Raw genomic sequence first — 23,193 nt, forward strand, 5'->3', positions numbered from 1 at the left:
GCCCCGCATCGGGCCCCCTGCTCGGCGGGAAGCCTGCTTCTCCCTCTTCCACTCCCCCTGCTTGTGTTCCCTCTCTCGCTGTGTCTCTCTCTGTCAAATAAATAAATTAAAAAATCTAAAAAAATAATAAAGTCTCAAAGAGTGTTGTGATTTATACAAATGGGGTGATAATGAGGGTGATCATGATTCGACAAGTTTCTGACAGTAGACGGCACCTAATGAACGATGTTATTTTACAAATCCATCCAGCATGATTTCCAGCAAGTATTTCATGAAGGAACTCTGGCATGGTGTGCCTGGGGTGAGTTTTCCAGGAGGCCTATCTAGGGCTGTGAGGCTCAGCTTGGCATCAAGCTGGCTCCAGGCAGGGCCCACCATCGCCTCTCCTTCCGCAAGAGGATGTGTTTTATGTAAGGCAGTCCCTGGGAAGCCTGGGGTCTCAGTGGACCCCTGCACCCCAATGCCAGTTACCTTGGCCCACGCCCCACCACCTCCTGCCCCAAGGGGAACATGGACTTGAGAACGCAAATGCATCCGAATGTCAACCAAGCCCAAGGGAATCTAGAAGATAGGTCATATGGAAAGGGGAGCAGGGAAGCCATCTGATCCATCCTGAGATCCAACAAAATGGATCACTGGCTATTTTCAAGGACTCCTACCACACCACCATCTCCCTTCCATTAGGAGAACCAAGAGCTGACTGCCCAAGATAACACTGTACTCTATTAGTTCCTGTCCATTCTAGCTTTATATTCGTATTTCTGCGATCCTCAGGTATGGCCAGAGAAACCTACAGTGGCTACATTTAATCAAATATCGTCTCCTTTTTGTTCTGAGAACAGGACAACCCACTCTTGGCCTATCCTTTGCTACAAACATAAAATATTTTCACTCAAGAATCGTTAAATGGCATGAGCACCGCAAACCATCTCTCCTTTGTACTCCTTGATGGGCTCCGTGGGGCCACAGGTGTTGGTGGTCTCAGAGGTGGTCAGGGCTGGCCCCAGGCCAGCTGGCCGCTGCCCCTGGAAACCTCGGATGGGGGGCCACCTCTCCGCCCCCAACCTCAGATTCCAGACGGCCGCGTCTCTGAGCACGCCTGTGCTCGAGAAGCGGATGAGGCAGGGAGGTGGTTTGATGCCAGGAAGCTGAACAAGCAGAAGACGGGGCAAGCGTTGGGGAGGGGACCCACAGCCCGGACAGGGCACAGGGCAGCAGCACTGAGCCTGGGGTCTGCCAAGGGAGGGAGGGCTGGCTTCAAGCCATCATCTGGGGCAACTCGTTCCTAAGCACAGCTTCCCCACTGGCTGCTCCTAGCCTGGGTCCCCGAAAACACTGTTTATAGGGCCTTCCTTTTGGAAAGGACTGGGTCACAGGAAGCGTGGGGATTACCTGAGTATTCCAGATATGCACACACTTGTCAAAGGAGCCACTGGCCAGGTACTTCCCGTCGGGGCTGAAAGCTACACTGTAGACCGGTTCCTGGTGTTTGGTTAGCGTGTGGATGCAAACGCCGCGCTCCACATCCCACAGTCGAACCGTAGAATCAAACGAAGCACTAAGAAGACGGGACACAAAACATTACCACAAAAACACCTGGCTTTCTTTCCATTTCCCTAAGATGTTTTAATGGGTATCATGAGCTCTTCTTTCCAAAATGTGAGTTGGACATAGTGAAAACAAAGCCATAGTTTTCAAACAGATCTTTTCTTCCCTCCTTCCTTTCTTTTGGGGCTGTTATTAGGGACACAAGCTGATATCCACATTAACTTCTGCCTGCATTTCCTACAGATACGGATGATATTGCATAGAATATGTACCACATTTTCTAAAATGCTCCCGTAATTTAAAAGATAACATCTATTGTCAGCAACTGAAATGATACCAATAGTTTGCGAAAATAGCAAATTGAGTGCATAAAACTGAAACCAACAGGAATTAAAATACAATCCCATCCGAATATGCGATCACACTGCCGAGCGCTGCAAGTCTGCTTATTTTCCCACGTGAGAGAACAGCATGGATCACAGAGCTGCTGCCTGGCACTCAGTCCCTCCACGGGTACGTTCCCTTCCTACCACTGACTGAAGGGTCATTTATGCTCGTCATGGGGACCGTGGAACACAAGTACCTTCTAGGCCATCAAAACCGACTGGAGTGTGTTCTTTAGCTCAGTAATTTAAGTGGGTTTTAGGACAGTTACTCGAAATAAGGGAATTACGGCCATCATGTTCTTCTGGCTCTAGCCTCTCAGTGGATGCAGGACTCCCTTCCAGTGCTTTCTAAGAGATGGCGCTGGGTCGAGCACTTGCAGCAAACAAGAGTCCTCACTGCTCGGCGAGGCTGCCCACCGCTCCACTACGTGGTGAACACGGAGGTTCTTCCCGAATTACAGAAGGCCGCCACCTTCGCCTGCGCCCACAATCCCACTCTCCACCACCGCGGGCACAAGCCCATGGCTGCTCCGGGTCACAAACCATCCCTGCCAAGCGAAGCAAACACACCCACACTGCTTCTGGCTGTGGGCTCCGCACCCCCAGTTACCCTGGCATTCAGTCTCAGAATCTCTTCAGTTCGCCCCGCAAATGTTCTTTTGAAAACACAGTACCTAGAGTAGACGTTACATCCTGAATGGGGTCCAGTGAGCACTGGGACAGACCAATTCCGGCCTGACTGGCCATCCCACTCCTCCCAGTGCTGGGGCCCCAGGGGGGTTCACTCTATCAGTGGTTGGGTCAGGTCTGGCTAGAGCCGGGGAGCCCTTTGTCATCGCTCACGATGCTCCCCACCTGCCGCTGCAAGTTGAACCAAGGAACCAAGCCCAATGTCCCCACTGAACTCCGTTTCCTTTCTCTGTCTTAACAAAAAACCTCCACCAAAGCCAAGTGCTCACAGCCTGGACATACGACCGGTACCTCCTACCAACGTCATGGTTCAAACCATCCTTACACCTCCAGTTAGGTGTCGCTTCAGAGTCTTGTGGGTGCTTTCAAAGCGAGCTCACCATGTCATTTAGTTTGGAAGGACCTGCACACAAACGTTTGCACCACACCTCAGTGAAATGTCCCGTTCTCCTGGGACACGAGTAAGTCTTGCTGGCCCTGTGACTAGCCTGGCCGCGGGGAGGGAGCACGGCTGCTTTTAGGAACCACGCCCGCACTGTGGGCCATCTGCGCTTTACCTTGCTAGCATGATGTTGGAATTTGGGTTGCTGGTGGCTGGCCCGGTGGGACTCCACTTTATGGTGTAGATCTCTTTGCTGTGAGCCTGAAGGTCATGGACGCACGTGTCCTGCTTCATACTCCAGATCTAGAGAACAGAAGAGCAGCAATGTGAGCAGATGCCACTTCTCCAGCCAGCAGTGGTTCCAGAGCACTCATCCCGTGAGCTCTTGGGAAGCTCGCCGCCCAGTGGGGAGTGCGGCCGGCCCATCCACAGGTCACCCGCCAGGGAGGCGGAGCAAGATGCCAGGGTGCACCTGTGCGAAAGGCCACGGGCAAGGAAGGAGTCTCTGCAGGACCCTCAACGGATCAACGGGAGGTAGCTGCAGGACAGTGACATCGAGTCAGGAATGGGGAGAGAGGGCTAATCAGTGGAGAAGCAGTGACTGGGCCCACGGGGTTGTGCACCGCACGGCTTGTTGTCCCATCACTACCTTTAACGTCATGTCATCAGAGCAGGATGCTAGCAGCATTCCAGAAGGATCCCATTTGATGGCATTGACCTCATTCTGAAAGAGAGCAAAGGGTTTTCAGGAGAAAGGCTTGTAAGCAGATCCCACAACCTTCCAGCAGGGGGCAGCAGTGCCTCGTCGAGGCTGGACCTCAAAAGGACTCCACGGAGAAACCAGGGACTTTCCGCGTTTGCCTTTATTTTCCTCTGACTCTGCCTTCCACGTTCATCGACAAGCACGCCATACACCATACGTAACCCGCTCATCGACGTTTCTCTAAGGAAAAAGTCACTACTAGGCAGTCAAATGAATTTACATAAAATTCAGGGCAGGGCAGAAAACCAGTAAGAAAGACCATGGTAATTTAAAAGCTGACTTTGAAAATCCTTTTTCTGCATACTTTCTATACCACGGCTACTTCCTGTCTAAATCCATACAAGACCCCTCTCTTTTCGTGCTGGGGGGGGGGGGGGGGGGGGGGGGGGTGGAAGGCAACGATTTAAGGCCTCGGATACACAGGAAGGTTTAATCTGGGTTGAAGACAGGATCAAAACGCCCAAGTGGTAACTGTTAGGAACACACCCATAAACAAGATCCCCAAGGTGGGGCAGGGGGCTGGAAATCCAGAGCAAACAGCAAGCCAGATGCTGCAATCCAGCGCAGGTAGAAAGTTCTAGCAGGCAGCTGCAAGTGTGCTGTGGGGGGCGGGGGGAGGGGGGCAGAAAGGAATGAGGCTGCAAAAAGCCTTCCAGTTCCAGGGACCAGATGACCCCGAGGCTGAATCATGCAGGACGGAGGCCAATGCCCCCCGAGGGACAGTGTTTATAAAGCAGCCCCCTTTATAAGCCCGCTTTATAAGCAGGCCAGTGGGTGAGCTAAGGAAGGCCGGAGGGCTTGGACTACAGACGGGTGTATGCCCGTGTGCACGAGAAAGCAGATGCCGGACCCCAGGGGAACCTGGGGCCCAGGGACAGGCTCAGCCAGCGCAGGCGGCCACGGTGGCTCTGGCTGCAAGCGTTGAAAGGAGACCCTACGGGCAGATCTCTCAGGGCCCAGGAGTGCGGAGCTGGGCCCCCCCCGACTGTCCTCAGCTAACCTGAGGGTGCAGCCAGCTCCTTCCCCACAGTGCAGTTTGCTCTCCCCGATTCTGCAACCCAAGTCACAATTCCCAGGAGGCATCCAGGGATGGCTCACAGGGTCTCGGGAAGAAAAGAGGCTCAGCTACATTTAGCTTGTGTCTCGTGCAGGATGACGAGCAGCGAGAAGACCCATTTAAAAATGTGCGATGGTGATCAAGTCGCAAGTGGGACAGATGGAAGTCTGGGGAAGAGTGTAGGGTTAGGGGAGAGAGGAAGAAACGGGAAAAATAAAGAGGGGGATTGGTTTAGAGACACAAGGAGATGGTAACAGGAGAGCTGATGCCTGGGCTTTCAGAAGCAGGGGCCTGGAGGGCCACAGGAAAAGGGGAGTCCCGTGGCAGTGAGCTGGTGCTGAGACAACAGTGTCCGTCAGTCGGGCAGGTGTCCCAGGAGGGCTGCGGGGGGACGGGGTTTGGAGCCTCCAAGGATCTGGTCTGGAAAAGCGACCAAGAGCCTCATGAGCCCCACACTAAGGGATCTGATGAGAAGTCAACTGGCCTCTGAGCTTCTTGGATTAGATGTTGATTATTTCCCCCCCAATTTAGGAAAATGTGGCCATTGATGCTTCATACGATTTCTGTGTTCTTTTTTTTCTCTCTCCATTACACATACTGGCTGGAGGGTTTCGTACAGCCCATCGGTCACTAAGCCTCTCTGAGAAAGACGGTTCAAGCTTTTATCCATTCTTTAATCGGCTCATTTCTGGGATCTCGCTTCAGGTTCCCTAGCCTTCCTGCAGTCTCCCACCTGCTGCTGAACCCCCGGCCCCCCCTTGAAGACTGTCGTATCAGACAGTATAGCCCTCCGATCTCAGATTTCCGAAACTGGACTCTTTTTTTAAGAATATAGTTTTCCTTTCTCTGCCAACGTTCCCCATCTATTTGCTCATTATAAGCATCCTTTCCTATATGTGCCTGTAGATTTTCCTAATCGAACTCTGACTCCTGAGGGCCAGGGTCAGTCTTGGTGCCACTGCCTGCCCTCAGGTGGGTTAATCCAGCCACCAGCGACGCCGCAAGCACCTTCTGGGGAACCAGGGCCCATCATCGGAAGTCACACTTACTGTGTGTCCCTGGAAGGTTTTGACCGGGCGGTCACAGCCGAGTCTGCAGACGTGAATACACATGTCGGTGCTGCAGGAGGCGAAGGTAGTGTTGTTCTGCCAATCCACGTCGAGGGCGGGCGCTGCAGGGAAGGGGGGCGGAGACACCGCGGCATTTACTACCGGTGCGCACGCTCAGCCGACTTAAAAACAATTAGAAGCAGAGTCCAGAAGCCTTATCTAGTAACACAGTAAAAGAACGTGCCCAGTGTGAACACAGCCTCTTCCCCTCAGAGTCCATAAAGACCTGTCCGTGCACATCTGGGATGCTGAGCAGACGTTCTGGAGAGACCCCCGTGACGGCTGCCATGCCCTGTGGCATCTCCGGACCCCCCGACGCGGGGACAGGGGTTCGTGAGAACGTGCACTGCCCCCTCTTACACCTTGCTGCTTCCAGAAATATCCCTGTGGTGGGCTGATTTGATGTGTTTTAGATGGGAAAAAGAGACGAGATGAAAAAGATTTCATATCTGATGGTCAAATATCTTGATTTTAAAAAGTCTCCTGCAACACATTAATGCAGCCCATCAGCTGGAGGGGACTTACCCTTTGGGGACACGACTGGGCTTAGGGCTCAGGACGTATGATGAGCACCCTTTCTGACTCGTGGGCCTTTCCCAGGCCCTCTGCTGAGGGTTTGGGGGAGGGTGATGGACTTCTCTGCCTCCCAGCGCCCCCCCCCTTCCCCAGACCGCCCATCAGACCATGCAGCATCCTTGCTCTGACACAGAAGGAAGAGAGTTAGGTTCCTGCAAGCCTCTCGTCACAGGTTTCATCGACTGATCAGTACCCTAACCGTGTCTCGTGTGTTTCTTTTAAAGGCAAGTCAGCACTGAATCGGGAGAAGAATCCAGATTTCCTCAGGATGTGCTAGCGATCAGATGGCCCCTCCGATCTTCCACAGGTAGGTAACTGCTGGGTGGGTCCCATTCGCTTCCTCGTCCCGCTCCCTCCCCGGGTGCACTTGGCAGGTGGGAGCATTTGGTGGAGAGCGAGCCCAGGCTTGTTCAGAAGCCGAGAGCATCTCTTTCTGTTCCGTCCCCAGTACTGTGTTTCACAGTAGCCCCACGGTTCCCGGCCCACGTCCCGCCTGGGCACAGCGGAAGGCAGGCACGGATCGCGCTTGGCCAGGGGATGAGCCCGTGCGCTGGAGCGTACGACCGCAGCTGCTGTCGCTGACGACACCGCGCCGGCAAAGTCCTCAATTCCTGGCCGCCCTCTGCATTCAGGGCATGCGGGCCGTACACTTGCAAACGGGACCATCTGGGGGGCAGCTCCGGGGACAGTGTCTAGCACCTGGTCGTAAAAATTAACATCCACTGACCCTCGCCATCCAGAGAGGGGGACCCTCTGTACTTGGGTGGCTGACCCCCTGTGAGTGGGCCCCTGCCACCAGGAGCCCCGGAGCCCCCAGGATGATCTCACCATTCGGTGTGGGTAAGCGACGGGAGGCAGGGCGTAGCGATTCGGGGTCCACATGCGCTCCCTGCCCACATGTGGGCCAGTGAGGTTCAGCAGTCAGCAGCACTCCAGGCACAGCCTGGCTTCCTTGGTGTTTTTGTTTTGTTTTTAAGTTTAATTTTGCAATGTTACTGTTGATCCAGGCTCCCCCAGTAGTTGCATTCTGCGGCTCTACGGGACGGAGGCAAGAGCAGAAGGCTGATGCTGGTACAGTGTGTGTGTCGGGGGGGAGCTGGGCCACTTCTGAGCGGGCACGTGCACAGGCAGATCCAGAACTGTGCCACGGTCACCGAGCATCCCCTCGTGCCACCTTATACTCACACCAAGGCCTCCCTGCACCATCCCTACGGTCTGGCTCCACTCACGCGTTCTCCAGTTCCAACAGTTCTTCATCTCAAGGTTATACGTAACGGGGTCATGCAGCAGGCGACCTTTGGAGACTGGTCCGACGGAGACCCCTTGAGATCTATCAGGCTGTTCTGTGTTACCAACAGTCTGCTGACGACATGCTCCTTATTGCGGAGTGGTAGTCCACGGTCAGCCTCCGAGGAAACGCTTCCTGCTGATGGTGACAGACCGTGGCCCTAACGGGTGTTCGTGGGGAAAACCTAACGAGCCAAAGCAATTTCTCAGACCAACGCATCAACTCGAGGAGGTTCTGAATGCTGACAAGCGGTCCTCCTTATAAGCTCTATCTGTGTTTTGCTCCGAAAAAGAGCACACTTCCCTTTCTTTCAAGTTACCATCTTGAACAGTTTCTAGCACTCTCCTTCACGCTAAAGAAAAAAAAAAAGAGCAAATGACACCTGGATCTTACTGAACCAGCGATGGGGACCTATACACCATTATGGTGAGAATATGTAAGAAACACATGGGTGGTGTTCTTGGCCAGTGGGACAGAGAGCCCTTCCATGAAGTCTTAGAAATGCTTTGGGAAATACTACATTCTGCTGAAAAACTTTATAAATGAATTTTTTTTTTTTTTAGATTTATTATTTTTGGGGGGACGGCAGAGGCCGAGGGAGAGAGGGAATGCCCTGGCAGACTCCGCATTGAATGCAGAGCCCGACACAGGACTCGATCTCACGACCCTGAGATCAGGACCTGAGCCACAATCTAGAGTTGGACGCTTCACCAACAGCACCACCCAGGCACCCCATAAATAAAAGTGTCATGGGAATCTTACTGATGTTTATCGTGGGCATATTTTTTCTCTGAAAAGTAGAATCCAGAGCTCTGTTTCAGATATTCCCTCCAACCACATGGGTGAGCACACCTGCTCTTCTTGAGCTCCGAATCCATTACGGTATCGTCCCCGACAACAAAGGTCGGGACACTTTGGTTATTTATGCCAACAATGCGAGACCACCAGGAAGGATCCAGTCACTTGCTACTTGCCCTGCGATGCTGTCTGGAGCAGAGTCGTAATCTGGCAACACGCTCAGATCCACGTAGACTGGCTTGCCAGACGCTGGGCTTGTAAGGAGCAGGACTTCTTAAAAAGAAGGGATTTCCTTTTGGGGTGGTGGAAACGTTCTGGAACTAGACCGTGGTAATGGCTGTCCACCACGTGAACATGTAGTTTTCACTAACGGTACATACACCCTCCCCTGCCCCACACCACAGAGGTCGGAAGTCCAAGCCACCTGCGTTTGGAGCCCTGCCTACTTCCCGGTGAGAACATACATTCTGGAATACGTTCACCCACTTCCACATCATCAGTGGTGTTAGATTAAAGCAACACTAAGAGCGAAATTCACTGGCACCCCAAGGGGTGTATCCGGTGTGGACCCCAAGCTACAAGGACACACGGGAGAGACGTGCTATGTTTGCAAAGTACCAGGGTACCAGCTACAACACCAGGGTCTCCCCGATCAGGAGAAAGCACAGCTGAAGGACCGTGTGGAGCTGGTGTCCGGGCATCGGAACCCAGTCCTGCCTCACGGAATCTTTGGCTGCGTCGGCTCACTGGACGACCCATGTCCCCTGCTTGGAGCCCCTCCCTGGGCACGGAGATCGGCTGTGCTGCCAAGGGGAGTCCATGGGGCCAGCGCGTGGATGCAGACCATCACCATGCACCCCAAACTCCCCGTCAGGGTGCCCTCAGAGAATAGTAAACACTCCCTCCACACGTTTAGATTCCCTCAAAATGGAAGAGACATTTCCTGTTGAGGGAGGGAGCATCCACTCCCTTCTGTCAGGTCTGAGCCAATCTTTATCCCAGGCCGTTCCTTCTGGGAGGTGGTCGTCTGTCCTTAAGAGGCCGCATCTAACAACAAGACTGAGCTACACAGAGCGTGAAGTGGCAGGTGGGAATCTGGGTAATTGGAACTCTCTAGAACCCTGGCTGCCCCATGTAACCTGCTAGGACCCCAACACACAAAGGGACAGGGTGAGGTCCACAGCGGTGGCTGCACATGTCTGCGGGGCAGACGGACCCCCACGGGCCTGACGCTGCTCTCCGTAGGCGTGCCCACGGGCAAGGCTGGTCCTTGGCCCGAGACTGGGAATTTGGACATCCAGAGGTTTCCCACCACTGCCTAACGGACAATAATGGTGTCCTGTGCCTAAACTGTGCAAACAGTGGGGTGTGTGCCGAACCCCTGCTTTCCTTCTGGGAGTCCGGAATTGGGGCACATGCCAAGCAGGGGTGCCTACGGGACCAGCCCCCAATTACAAACCTCAGGCCCTGAGTCCTAATGAGTTTTCCTGGTAGCTGACCCTTCCCATGTGTTGTCATAACTCGTTTCTGGGGGCATCAGATGTGGACTGATTCCGCTCGGAGAGGACCCTCGGAAGCCCTGGACGTCCCCCCACGTGCCCCTGCCTGCGGGTTCTGCTCTGTGTCCTTCCACAGTGATGCCTCTCAGCCCCGAGGACAGCAGGAAGAAGGCGCCCACACTGCTTCTGTGCTTGGTTCACTGCTGTGTTTAACTTCTGAGCAGGCAGCTGTTGAGGGCACGTGTATCTTGCAAAGCTTAAGAACAAGGCTTCCCGTGAAATGCATTTCCTTCCTACCAGCTACATTCCACGGACTCCTTCCTGCAAGTTTTCACGATTACTTTAAGGGACATTTCCTAGGGCTGTGAATTCCTATTTGGAATTATTAAAACAACAACAACAACAACAACACAAAAACTCACCGGAATGAAACGGAAACTGTTGTTTGGCTTCTCCTGTGTGAGCATCCCAAATTATTGTTGTCTATGCTCCGCAAACAAAAAGAAAAAGTTAGTAACTATTCTTCATGGAAAGATTTCTCTGAAAAATTTAACATACAAGAAAAGACCGTGAACCCCCCCTTCCTTCTAAACTAGCACTGTCCAAAAGAGATACAATGTGAGCCACAAAAGTCATTTTTAATTTTCTCATAACTACATTAAAAAAAAAAAGAAAAAAAGGCGTCTGCGTGGCTCAGTTGGTTGAGTGTTCACTCTTACTTTTGGCTCATTTCGTGATCTCGGGGTCCTGGGATCGAGCCCCAAGCTCTGTGCTCAGTAGGGAGTCTGCTTGAGGATTCTCTCTCCCCCCTCCCTCTGCCCCTCCCCTTGCACACAGGCTCGTTCCCTGTCTCAAATAAATCTTAAAAAAAAAAAAAGGAAAAAGAAATCGGTAAAATTAATTTCAACAATATATTTTAGCTCACTCCAATGTGGCCAAAATACTGTTTCAACATAGAATCGATACGTAAACATTAATGAGATATCTGGCATCCTGTGTTTCATCTAGATTTTTGGGACCCAGTGTGGGTTCTATGCTCAGCGGTCTGATGGCTACATTTTGTGAACTAACAGCCACACGCGCTGGTGGCTACTCCATGGAACACTACCGGGAAAAGTGCCCCGATGGGTGGGGATCCCCCTTCCTCCCCAACACGCACACCTGCTGAAAAACCTGCCACGATGCACCTCGACACAGCTTTCTAGCACTTCGCCAAGTGCAGAGCTCGAGAAGCTGGCATTTCTGACCCCGGCCCTGACCATCACCCCCCGCGGCGCGGACACCAGATCCAGGAAAAAGCAGTGTGTCACTCTGGGCCCGGGCATGAGTCACCGCTCTACAAATACGGAGAAAAATGATCTCCACCTTGCAAAGCAAAGTAAATCCTGAATCCTTAGGAACTCAAGGGAAGACAGGGAAGCAACGAGATGCAGCTCACTCACTGACACCATGGGGATTGTGTTTTTTGTTTTTTAAAGATTTTATTTGAGAGAGAGGGAGAAGCAGGTTCCCCGCTGAGCAGGGAGCCTGACATGGGGCTCGATCCCAGGACCCTGGGACCATGACCTGAGCTGAAGGCAGACGCTTAACTGACTGAGCCACCCAGGCGCCGCATGGGAATTAAGTCTTAATCAACTGGAATTTCTACCTTAACTGGAACTTTTCCACCTCCCTGTGCATAGCACTTAAGATTCTGCTTTAAGAACTGCTTATATTTTGTATCAACTGCAGAAAATTGCAGATGAAATCCTCAGAGCACCAAATATCTTTGAAACTCAGTTCTCTAAGTTTGGGCTCAGCTCTAGACCAATGAACTTTTTTTTGTTGTTTTTTTGTTTTTTTAAGATTTTTAAGTCATCTCGGGCGCCTGGGTGGCTCAGATGGTTAAGCGTCTGCCTTCGGCTCAGGTCATGATCCCAGGGATCGAGTCCCGCATCGAGCTCCCTGCTCCTTGGGAGCCTGCTTCTCCCTCTGCCTCTCTCTCTGTCTCTCATGAATAAATAAATAAAATCTTTAAAAATAAAAAAAAAAAAAGATTTTAAGTCACCTCTACACTCAACGTGGGGCTCGAGCTCACAACCCTGAGGATCAAGAGTCGCATGCTCCACCGACTGAGCCAGCCGGGTGCCCCTAGACCAATTAACTTTGTCATTTGGTGGATCCTAACTCTTTTCTTAACGTAGCCACTCCCAAATGTGGCAACGCAAAGACTACGTGAACTCTTTCAGTACTTCTCTCTGACACAACGCCACACACCACAGCAGTAATCCTATCAGCTAGTGGGTGTTTCCGCTAAGTATACAAGGGACGAAACAACTCGTTAACTACACAAAGGCTTTTTAAGACTGTGATATATCCTGCTGTCACTACTTCCAAGTTAAGCATGCAGTGAAGGTCAACACCAGCATCCCCGTCCATGACCCTTCCTCCCTGGGTATCACTTTCGAGAACATTCTCATTATTCCTGCCATGGTTGATGAACAACAGCAGAGCATGTAGGAGCCAAAGACGAAGTGAATTCCAAATGTGCATTTTCCGTGGCCGTTTGGCTCATCACCCGGTAGAGTCACGACTGAGAGGAAGGTGGAAAATCAAAAATGGAATATAAAAATGAGCCCCCGCGCAGGAGGCAGGTGAGGCTGCAAAGAACTTTTTGGAAGTGTGTGGAGGTCAAAGGGCAGAAGTTACTGGCAATCCGGGACCTGCACCCTGGACCCGGGTGTCCCTAGGCAAGTGAGTGCAGGTGCCTGTGAAATGGGGCTGTTGGCAGCAGCTTGCGCCTCCTCTCTCGGGAGCCCTGAAGAGGCCAACATGTACGGTAAAGTGCTTGGTTAAGGGTCAGCGATCATTTGCACAAATATTTTAATAATGCCGTCAGCAGTACGGATGAGCAGCCACGGACCCGACAACGTTGTGTGTGTGTGTGTGTGTGTGTGTGTGTGTGTGCGTGCGTGTGCGTGTTTCAACATTAGATGTTAGGCTGCCGGGTTTGAAAGAAAAGGTTTACTGGCTTGGGAGAGCGAGCGCGGCGGCCCTCTTCACTGACCTCGAGGGCTACCCTCTGGTGCGGGGTCGGCACACACTGTCACCGGCCGGAGAGTAAATACCTTAGCCCACGCCCGTGACAGTGTTGACAGGTGCTGGTTATTACTGTTCATTCACTGTAGAACTCGAATGGATACCCAGCAGTCATGTAACCAGGTTTTCAAATGATCCTGACATCAGTATGAAAACGTAAAGCCCTTCGGAAACCGCACGACAGTCTAGTCCTCAGACCCAGTCGACAGTTGTAGAAACACAAACCACTTCTGCTTCCCTTCGGCTTCATTTCTCGAGAATACTTCTTTTCCAAAGCAAGGAGTTCCAATTCCTGCTGAGTCTCAGGAATGACGTAAGCATTCCTTCCACGTTCTTTGGGGGTCCTGATGCCTGGCTCTTGGCAACCGAGGAAGCAGACCCAGAGAGAGTGGGCCACGCTCAGAGCCACATGATGCCTGCACCTGCTGACTCCTTGCCCACCCACGGCTTCTAGAGGCCCTTGGCTGCTCGCGGCCACTCGGACCTGGCCCCGTCACATCCACCTGGCAGCCCTGTCCAGGCACAGCGCGTGTGCCAAGCGTGCCCCGTGGCCCGCCAGGGATGTGCCGCCTCGTGGGCGGGCCCACTTTCCTCCGGCTCTCAGAGAAGCCTGCAGCCCACGACGGGAAGTCACAATTCACCGCATTAGGGAAAAAGAAGCCTGGCGAGAGGAAACGGTTTGTGTTTCCAAAACTGCTCAGTGGGGGAAAGGTTTCTGTCCCGTGCATCCCACGCCACTTTGCTTTTCAAACATTGGATACATGCAACTGGGGGATTTCCTCTTTCCATCGCTGAATGACGTACCTCAAAAAAAGGGAGGGGGAGAGGCTCTGCACAAAGGTCTGTGGAACAGTATAATACGTTGAGAGAGTATGTGTTATATGTGAACAGTAAGACCAAAACCACAAAAACAAAACCTAAAGCAGCTCTTCTGCGTTGTTAAGGAAAGCCTCAGAATTAAACACAAAAACATAAAAACCCAGGATGTTACCCAGAAATTCAAAGTCAGTCAGCATCTACAGATCAAAGAGACATTTGTTTTTTGAGACCTATTTTAAGCGAATACTCACTTTGTCTACACCAGCACTCAAAATGTAATTCCCCTTTTTGTTCCATTTCAAGGCAAAGATGGGGCCTTTATGCTGCCCTAAGGTGCTGGCCAGGTTGCCTGTCAGGTAAAGAAAGAACAAACCGGCTGACTTCAAGGCCACGGTCGGCTCCCCGCCAATTGCGTCGCGAGGCGCACGCGGGCGGGCCTGGCTCACCGTCTTCGGTCCATATTCGGGCGAAGCCGTCGTAGGAACCCGTCGCCAACAGCGTCCCGTCGCTCTGCGGGCCAGAAACACACACACACCGCCAACAGCTCGGTGCGAGCCAAGACGGCGCCTCGCCGGACCCCGGGGCTCAGGCAGCCCCGGCTCCCAGTCAAGACACTAACGGAGCCCCCGGGACCACGGGAGGCCCCGCTGCTCTGAACTGGCGACCTACGGTGTTCTGCCGCGACACGGGGCAGACGGGGAAAACGCACTGCACCCCGTCACCCCGCCGACGTCCCGCACCATGCCATCCGAAACGTCACAGGGACGCTTGGAGACACTGACCGTGGCTGTTAAAAATGCGCTCGCACACAGAGAGCAGTCTGTGAGGCAGGCAAACGCCAAAGGAGTTGGGAAGGCCTGCGTACTTCCCACGGGTAAGTGCCTGTAACAGCCGCCGCCCAAGCGGCGAGCCGGACGGTCCCCTTTCCTGGCCGCCTGTCCCCTCTCCGTCTCCTCATCCGTGGAGCCACCGGGCTCATCTTACTCAGGGACCGAATGGGAGGCCCCCGAACACCCAGCTGGCTGTCTGCCCGACACAGCCTTGCTAGACGCTCTCGGCAACAGGAGAGCAGCCCCGGGGGGCGGCGGGGGGGCTCACAGACAGCCCACTGCCCTGTGTTTGCGCCCACACAGCCCCGCCGGGGCGCCGGCCAAGTTGGAGCTGCTAACGGGTCTGCGTGGTGGCAGGTGCTTACGTTCCAATCCAGTGAGGTCACGTCTTTATTACTCGGCACGTCATGTCCTCCTTCTCGTATACAGTGCCTCAACACGAGCTGCGTGGAGCCGCCATTGCTGTTCTCATTAAGGTTCCATATTCTTGCCGTCGAGTCTCCAGATCTGTAGAAGGAAAGCGCACGTGCATTCAGCTTCCCGTTCAAGTGCAAACAAAGCCCATCAGCCTTTCTCGGGCTGCCTCTGTCAGCTAGCTCTGGCCTGTGGCCTCGTGTCTTCATGATCCCGCTCACTGGCTCTGTTTCTCGCCTCACCATTTTTGTTGCTCTTAATTTTTTTTTTTCAAGTAGGCTCCACACCCAACGTGGGTTTGAACTCACAACCCTGAGAGATCAAGAGTCGCACGCTCTATTGAATGAGCCAGCCGGGCACCCCTTAGCAATTTTAAATATCTTTGCATTGCTCCCTACCCCACTGAGAACACAGGGCGGAGCGAGGGCTTCTTCACGACCTGGGAAGGAGGGCAGCACAGAGAGCCCAAGGTCTTGGTCTGCACACCAAGGAGAGGGGAGCATGTATTCCATAAGGTGCAGTTCCAGAAAGGAGAGAACATCTCGGATGCCCCAGACCCTGGGGCACCCCCGGCCTGGCATCCTTACCCGGAAGCTAGGAGATCACTGACAGGGTTCCAGGCACAAATGAACACCTCAGACTCGTGGCCCCGAAGGACTGTGGCTTTGTTGGGTGGAATCTCAACGTCCCCATCTATTTCCATTGGTTTCGAATGATTATCTGTCACAGGAAACAGGAAAAGACATGTGGCTAACCGGTATATAAGAGAAATGCATTCTCGGGGCACCTGAGTGTTAGAGACACCTTCTTTTTATTCTTTATTTCATTTTTTAAAATTTAAATTCAATCAGCCAATTAATAGTATGTCATGAGTTTCAGGTATAGAGTTCAGCACATTATCAGTTGCATATCACACCCAGTGCTCATCCCATCCCGTGCCCTCCTTAATGCCCATCACCCCGCTACCCCATCCCGCACCCACCTCCCCTCCAACAACCCTCAGTTTGTTTCCTGGAGTTAAGAGTCTCTCAAGGTTCATCTCCCTTGCTGATGATTTCCCCTTCGGTTTTCCCTCCCTTCCCCTAGGATCCTCTGCGTTGTTTCTTATGTTCCACGTACGAGTAAGACTGTAACGGTCTTACTCTCATAGAGACATCTTCTTTTTACGTGCTAGGTAACATCACCTCTGACAATTTTAACTATATCATGACTCTTGTGTAACTTAGTAAATGTATTACATATATTTCTTTATTTCAACAGTTTCCGAATTTGACAGAGAAATACAAAGTTATTTATTCTGCATAACTAGGACCACGCTAAGATCTAACAACCACCACCACCATGAGGCTGGTGGTGGGGGAATGATGAGCGCGAGGTCGAGCCCAAAGGTTGCTGTTCTCCAGACGGGATGAGACATTTTATCCGTGAGCACCTGTCTGAGGTATCACCTTTTATCTTGTGAAGCACACTCCCAGTGGGAGAGGCCATCACTCTTCCGGTGCACCCACCACCCTGCACCCCCTGCCTGCAAACATCCTCGTGTTCTTGGGACTGAAGTGCTCTGTTTTCTACTCCTTGGAGCCACCTCTGTTATCAGACTTCTTACGCCAAGCAGAGCTGCCAGGCTCTCTAACCGAGTAAGCCTGCCCTGGGTGACTCATGGGATCTGGGTTCTGAATTCCCAGGTAGGCCTGGTGATGGTGGAGACAAGCATGCTAAATGCCACCCTTAAGAGAACCATCCCGGAAGGCGGCTGTTTTTCTCCCAAGTGGCAGGATACAGAAGATTCTTGAAGGTCAGGATGAACAATCCGTTGGGACACCATAGTCTGGCCTCAGCCTGCCTTGCAGCAAGATGACCGCAAACTGTAGGTGGCCCCAGGCTTCAGGGAACAAAGTAAAAGTAAGGATGATGTGCCATGCCAGAGAGCCCTCAGGTGTGCTCCCTGGAGAGTGACAGGTAACCCATGGGCACCCACGAAATGAAGGCTATCTGTGTGTGAGCGGCTAGTCTGCTTTAAGGCGTGTACCCGTCTCTACGCAGCTATGTCCCGTTAGACTTTCTTTTCTTCTTTTTTAAGTAGGCTCCTTGCCCGGCGTGGAGCCCAATGCAGGGCCTGAACTCACAACCCTGAGATCAAAACCTGAGCTGAGATCAAGAGTCAGATGCTTAAATGACTGAGCCACCCACATGCCCCAACCGTTAAGATTTTCTACCCCCCGATGAGGTTTAAAAGAAATCAGTACAATTCAAAAGTCTGCAAAACTTCTGTCTTGGCAAACACAGATTCCTTCAAGTTCACCACTTACAAATTCGTTTCTGTGACGGAAGACTAAGAAAACAATGACCCTTAGTTCCTTCCAGTTTCATTTTTAAGAACTTGAGGGTTGTATCGCTTGAAGTGATCTGCAGCACGAGCTGCGTACGGTCTTCGTCCTTCCCCGCCCCATCCTCGGGACCTGAGTAACAGTGACGATGCAAGCTACCGGTGGGAAGTCCTTCCATCTCTACGCTAGACTCACGGCCCGTACGTCATCCCACTTATTAGAATCCGCGTTACAGCCTGTCTGGGTTCTCCATCTGAGGGCGGGTCGGATTCTCTAGCTCAAGAGAATCCGTTACCCTGTGCCCGTGGACAAGTAGCTGCCACAGGGCCTGGCTGCAAACTACAGCCTCACGTGGGGCGGCTGACCAGCGAGCCACGTGTAAGCAAGCCACGTGCACGCACACAGACACGCATGTACACATACACACCGGTGTGTGACACACACGTGTACTGTGCACGCACAGCATGCTTTGAACGTAGACCCAGAAGCAGTCTTTGAGTTTATAAGCCACGTATCAGAGCGGAGTCCGGTTCTCTGGGTAGAAATTCAGGTGCTCCGATCAGCCACGTCCTCTAGGGCAATTAGCTAAGAGACACTAAGCGCCCAGCATTTGGGGACGACCACGTAAGGCCGCACCTGCTGTCTCCTGGGGCCTGCAGCCCGCTCCGTAACCATGAGCTGGGCTAGTACAGCAGATCCCGGCCCAAGGCGCTCAACACCAAAGGCCGGACAGAGGACCAGGGGCCTCCGCAAACAAAACCCTCTGATGTCGGACAGTGATCACACGGTACATCTTACTGTCACAAAAAACGAGTTCTCTGAGCAGCACGACTTCCTAAAATCGAGGACGTGTGCGTGAAGACCACCGGGTCTAAGGAGGCCGGTGGAAACAAAGCGTGAAGCTGCTCCCAGCAAACACGCCGCCCGCCCCAGGACTCCGAGAAAGAGCCAGCGGAGCGTGAAGAGTCTGTGACTCCCACGGACTCAGGAGAGAAACCACCAGAAGCTCGCCCACCCCCAGAGCCCCGCACGTACTTATCGCGTGTGCTCCGTTCTCCTCCCCGTTCACCGTGGCCTCTCCGTTCTTTGGTGGGTGCTGCTGGGCCATGGCCGCCGGGGCCGCTGGGGCCGCCGTGGCCGCCGTGGCCGCCGTGGCCGCCGCCGCCGCCGCCGCCGCGCTGGCCTGCTGCTGCTGAGCGAGCTTCTCCCGGAAGGCCTGCTGCCGTGTCTGTACTACGTCAGGCATCACAGCGTCGATCAGGGACAGCGACTCTATGGGGCGGCCATCGAACACCGTGCCATCCTGGGGAGAGAGCCACAGGGGGCGGCCGTCAGCTCCCGGCGCCCGGCGGCCTCTGCGCTCCAGGCCCGGCGGGTGCGGAGCCCAGAGCGACGCCCAGGGGGTCCGGCCGGGCCGGGGCAGCGGCGCAGAGTGGGGGAAGAGGGGACGGGGTGATCGGGGACGTGGCTCAATGTCCTACAGCATCCAGGCTGCCCCGCCACGAAGAATCATCGGGCCCCACATGCCAAGAGTGCCGAGTTTGAGAAGCCCGGCCCGGATGTTACGGTAAGTACAGAAAGTCTATGAACCACCACCCTCTTGTGAGGGAGAGGCAGCTCTTTGGAAACCTCAAGACCAAATTAGAGATTTTGGCACCATTCATGTTTGATTCCTCGTACACGTGTCCGTGTGACTTAATAAAATATCCATCTGCTGCCACTGGGGTTCAGGGTGTAGACCAAATACAGCCGTGAAATACGGGCAACAGCAGTGCTCAGTCCCCATGAGTGTTTTTTCAACTGGTTTTGATTCTCTGGCTTCTATCTGCAATGAAAAAATTTCCATACACACTGAACACAGGACGGAGTTCTTAGAAATCGTTCCCAAGTATCAGAGTCAGACAAGTCAGTGCTTCTGGGTTGTGGCTGCTGAGTGTGCAAACATGTTTTTGCACATCCTGAACTTGAATTACCTTGGAAATTAGGAAGAAGTGAACGACAGGAGTTTCAGCTGGACACGATCGAAATGACCCATGACCCCAGCTGACTTCTGGCCATCGTACGATATTGCACTCGAAAGCAATGAAACAATAGGAAACCCTGGAAAATGTGTAAGCAAGTAGCCGGTCACCTCGTCGGCCACCTTCATGCTTTGGTTCTGGCCACGGCGTGGCCAATGTTGACCGAGCGGTCAGCACGCTTCCCTACTACCTTCTTCATAGAGTCACGCCTCAAAGGGACGACCACTTGGCAGAAAGTAGAAACTGCCGAGAACAATGAAAACACCTCCCAGTTTAAACTCTGGAAGCATGCTGTCCCGCTGTTCAGTGACCGCAAACCGAAGTCACAAATGACGCGCCCTTTTATTCATCTCCAGACGTGCTGGAATTTGGAAGTGAGGAAGAGACGCCACGAGGGATTCTCGACAGATTGAACACATGGAAACCAGGGGATGGAGACATCGAGTGGCAGGATCGCACGATCTGAGAGTTGAGGGGGAGGCGCCCTCTGGGGTCACGCGCTCCTATCCCCACATTTAACTGTTTTGTGGAAAAAAGAGACCAGACGGGGCCTCAAGGGGCCGGTGGAACACGGCCTCTGGGCACCCACTCTGAGAGGAGGAAGGAGGAGAGGGCCACACTCAGGGAAGAACGTGCACAGGACAGGCAGAAATTCAGGTGTTTTTCAAAGATGTGGGTTTTCGGAAACGGGTGGAGGAACACGGGTGGCCGAGTACAGGATGTATTATTACTTTTGTAGTTTTTAAAAGCTACAGAGAATGCAGAATAAGACAGGCTTGTAAGGAGCAGGTCCGTTCCAAGCGAGGGAGCGTGGAAGGAATCCAGCAGCCGGGCCACGGCTAGCGTGGCCATGACTGGTTTCCGAGCTGTTCCACGGTCGCCGGGCTCTGCTGGTGGGGCCAGGCCACCGGCCCACGCCCCGGGAGCGCACGTACCTCGTTGATGCTGATCTCGGCCTCCACATACTGCAGTCCCTTCTGCAGGATAGAGATGAGAGCGGCTGGCGGCACCAACGTCCCGTTGATGTTGGACTGGCTGATATGGCTCTCGATGCCGAACGTGAACGCCGAGTGGGAAAAACCTGCAGCGAGAGACGGGGGGGAGCACAGGCTTTCGTGAGGCCCGAAATGGAGGGTGGCGGGAGGCCCAGCCACGGAGAGCCGATGGCGGCTGCACGGACTGCAGGTGCTCGGGATTAGCTGGGGGGCACGGGGGGCGTGGGACAGCGAGCTCCGGTGTGGGGCAAAGCGGTGCCAACAGGCAGGGAGACAGAAGAGATGCAGCGGCCCCAGACCTGTGTGCAGGGGACGGAAACAGCTTTAGAGGTGGGGCCGTTTCGGTGTTATTAACGGCAGAACGGAGCATAATCTGCCCTGGATAAACTTTTTTTTTTAAATATTTTATTTATTTGACGGAGAGAGAAAGCACAAGAAGGAGGAGCGTCAGAGGGAGAAGCAGGCTTCCCGCCAAGCAGGGAGCCCGATGTGGGGCTCGATCCCAGGACCCTGGGATCATGACCCGAGCCGGGCAGACGCTTCACCGCCTGAGCCACCCAGGTGCCCCCTGGGGAAATGTTTCTGCTGCAGAAGCGCAACTCTGGGCCTTCTCCGTGTTGCCGTCACTCGTTCCAGAGCTCCCGGCTCCGGTCTCTGAGTGTCCCCCGGCCCAGCCGCAGTGCACACAGGGTGCCTTTCTTTAGCCGGGCTCCGAGCGCTCATGGCAGGCGGGGGCCAAGGCACCACACGGCCAAACATCCGAAGAAAAAGAGACCATTCTGGACCCACTGGGGTGGCTTGAGTCGATTTATCTAATAATCGGTAACTTTCCCTTGGCGATGGGATGCTGGCTCCTCCCCGTCCTTCCCTCAGCACTCATCAGGGTAGTTACCACGTGTACAAAACAATGCCTACTTCCAGAAAGGGAGGTGGCAGGGCAGGGGGTAAGAGGTGCTGGGGACCCCTGCGGGGTCCGAGGGCAATCGGGAACCTGCTTTGGCCGCTGCTTCCTCAAGCAGAGTAAGGGGGCACCCTACGCCGGAGCTCCCAGCTGCTGCAGGTCTTCCCTGCAAGGGGGCAGCCCAGTCTGCTGGGGGTACCGTCCCCTTGCTTGGTCTGGGACGGCCAGGGGTGCCCAGGAACTGGGAAGCCTTGTGGGGTTCAGGCCTTGAGTCAGGAGCCCCTATGCTTAGCTCCCTGCCTGGAGGTGGAGTGCGGCCAAAGGCACTCCCACCGTGGGGCTCTGAACTCTCTCACCGTGTACGCTGGACATTCATCAGGCAAAAGGGAAGGCAGCGGGAGTTCTGGCGGTGAACCCTCCAGCTGCCTTGCCAGGATGTTCTGCCCACTGTGCGGCCAGAATCTGCTCATCCCACGAGGCTGGACCGCTCTGACCAGTCTTGGGGTTACCCCCTTCAGCTCTGCCAACCCCTCATTTGTAAGGGGGGGTCCCTCGAATCCTGCTCCCCGGGGGCCTCCTCCACGAGCACCTCCCCATCACCACTGGCTCATCCTACATGCTGGTGGGCCGCACGGGGCTCCCTGGGGGGTCCCCGCTGCTGGCCTGCGAGGCCTGCACACGGCCTCCCACACTCCTGCTGCTGGCACCCCACCTTCAGAAGCCAGACCGACAGGGGCATGGCGCGGGCCCCACCTTCCAGCAGATACCACATCGCGGCTCTCTGCCTTCCCCAGAGCAAAATACAACCAGCCGTTGCAATAAACGCAGCGCTCAGCAGATGGGAATGTTCCTCCGTGAAAGGAGCTTTCTGGGTTTGCGTTTTCCTCTCCTTTTCCCCGTCGACTTTCTGCTGCTCCTCAGCCCACCCATTCATCCCCCAGTGCCTGATTATAAGGAATGTATAAAACATGTCCTTTATTTATTTCGAGTCCTGTACCAGCCACGGGGACTTACAATGGGCTGCAGATCCCTTCCCGAACCACACGTGCCTACAAGCGCCGCACAGGCCCGCATCTGAGGCTCCCCCCATCTCCGGCCTCCGAGGGCCAGAGGCCAAGGCCCTCTCCACCGGCCTCCCCTCTGCCTTCTACCTTGCCCTCCGCCTCAGACCTTCCCCTCGGGCCAAGACGGAACCACCACCCAGTGACTCTTCCCTGGACCTGCGCGTGACGGCCTCCTTACCCAGGACTCTTCCTGGCTGCTGACCCCACTCCCCACTCTCGGGGCCCCCACCTCCTCCTCCATCTGCCCCCCACCCCCCGGGCGAACAGGGCGGAACACTGACTTCCACAGCCGTTTCTTCTTTCCTGGTATCTTTCCAAAGTCCACGGCGGGGCCACACCCACCGCAGGACTCATAAAACAGGCCGCCTTACTTACCCGGCGCCTGCTCGGGACCAGCACCGCTCCACGCCCTTGCCACGACCTCGCTGAGGCCTCCTGGTCACCCTGGGCCTCCGCCACCCTGACTGCGACGTCCCCTTCTACCGGGCAGGTCTCGAGCTCCTGCCAGGGTCCCCAAGAGGCCCTGGGCGTTCAGGCTGACATCCGAAGCCGGGCAGCGGGACGCCACTCTCAGCCCACCAGGCGATTCCACTGACAACCGTCCACGGAAGCCGCGGCGGAGCCCCACGCCGACAGCCGACTCGGGCA

The 23,193-nt window shown here is 54.3% G+C and overlaps 1 protein-coding gene across 1 annotated transcript in view; it reads right to left on the reverse strand.

Annotated features, from left to right (window-relative positions):
- TBL1X (transducin beta like 1 X-linked) overlaps positions 1 to 23,193 on the reverse strand; it is a 213,653-nt gene that overhangs the window by 5,155 nt on the left and 185,305 nt on the right. The window contains exons 5-15 of the mRNA XM_021691209.2: positions 20,521 to 20,666; positions 18,600 to 18,867; positions 15,825 to 15,957; positions 15,189 to 15,330; positions 14,440 to 14,503; positions 14,245 to 14,342; positions 10,519 to 10,579; positions 5,876 to 5,997; positions 3,656 to 3,730; positions 3,182 to 3,309; positions 1,393 to 1,558 (exon numbers count right to left, since the gene is read on the reverse strand). Coding sequence (XP_021546884.1) covers positions 1,393 to 1,558; positions 3,182 to 3,309; positions 3,656 to 3,730; positions 5,876 to 5,997; positions 10,519 to 10,579; positions 14,245 to 14,342; positions 14,440 to 14,503; positions 15,189 to 15,330; positions 15,825 to 15,957; positions 18,600 to 18,867; positions 20,521 to 20,666 — 1,403 coding nt within the window. The remainder of the gene's footprint in view (positions 1 to 1,392; positions 1,559 to 3,181; positions 3,310 to 3,655; positions 3,731 to 5,875; positions 5,998 to 10,518; positions 10,580 to 14,244; positions 14,343 to 14,439; positions 14,504 to 15,188; positions 15,331 to 15,824; positions 15,958 to 18,599; positions 18,868 to 20,520; positions 20,667 to 23,193) is intronic.

This window comes from Neomonachus schauinslandi, chromosome X (genome assembly GCF_002201575.2).
Source record: "Neomonachus schauinslandi chromosome X, ASM220157v2, whole genome shotgun sequence".
Classification (NCBI taxonomy): Eukaryota; Metazoa; Chordata; class Mammalia; order Carnivora; family Phocidae; genus Neomonachus; species Neomonachus schauinslandi.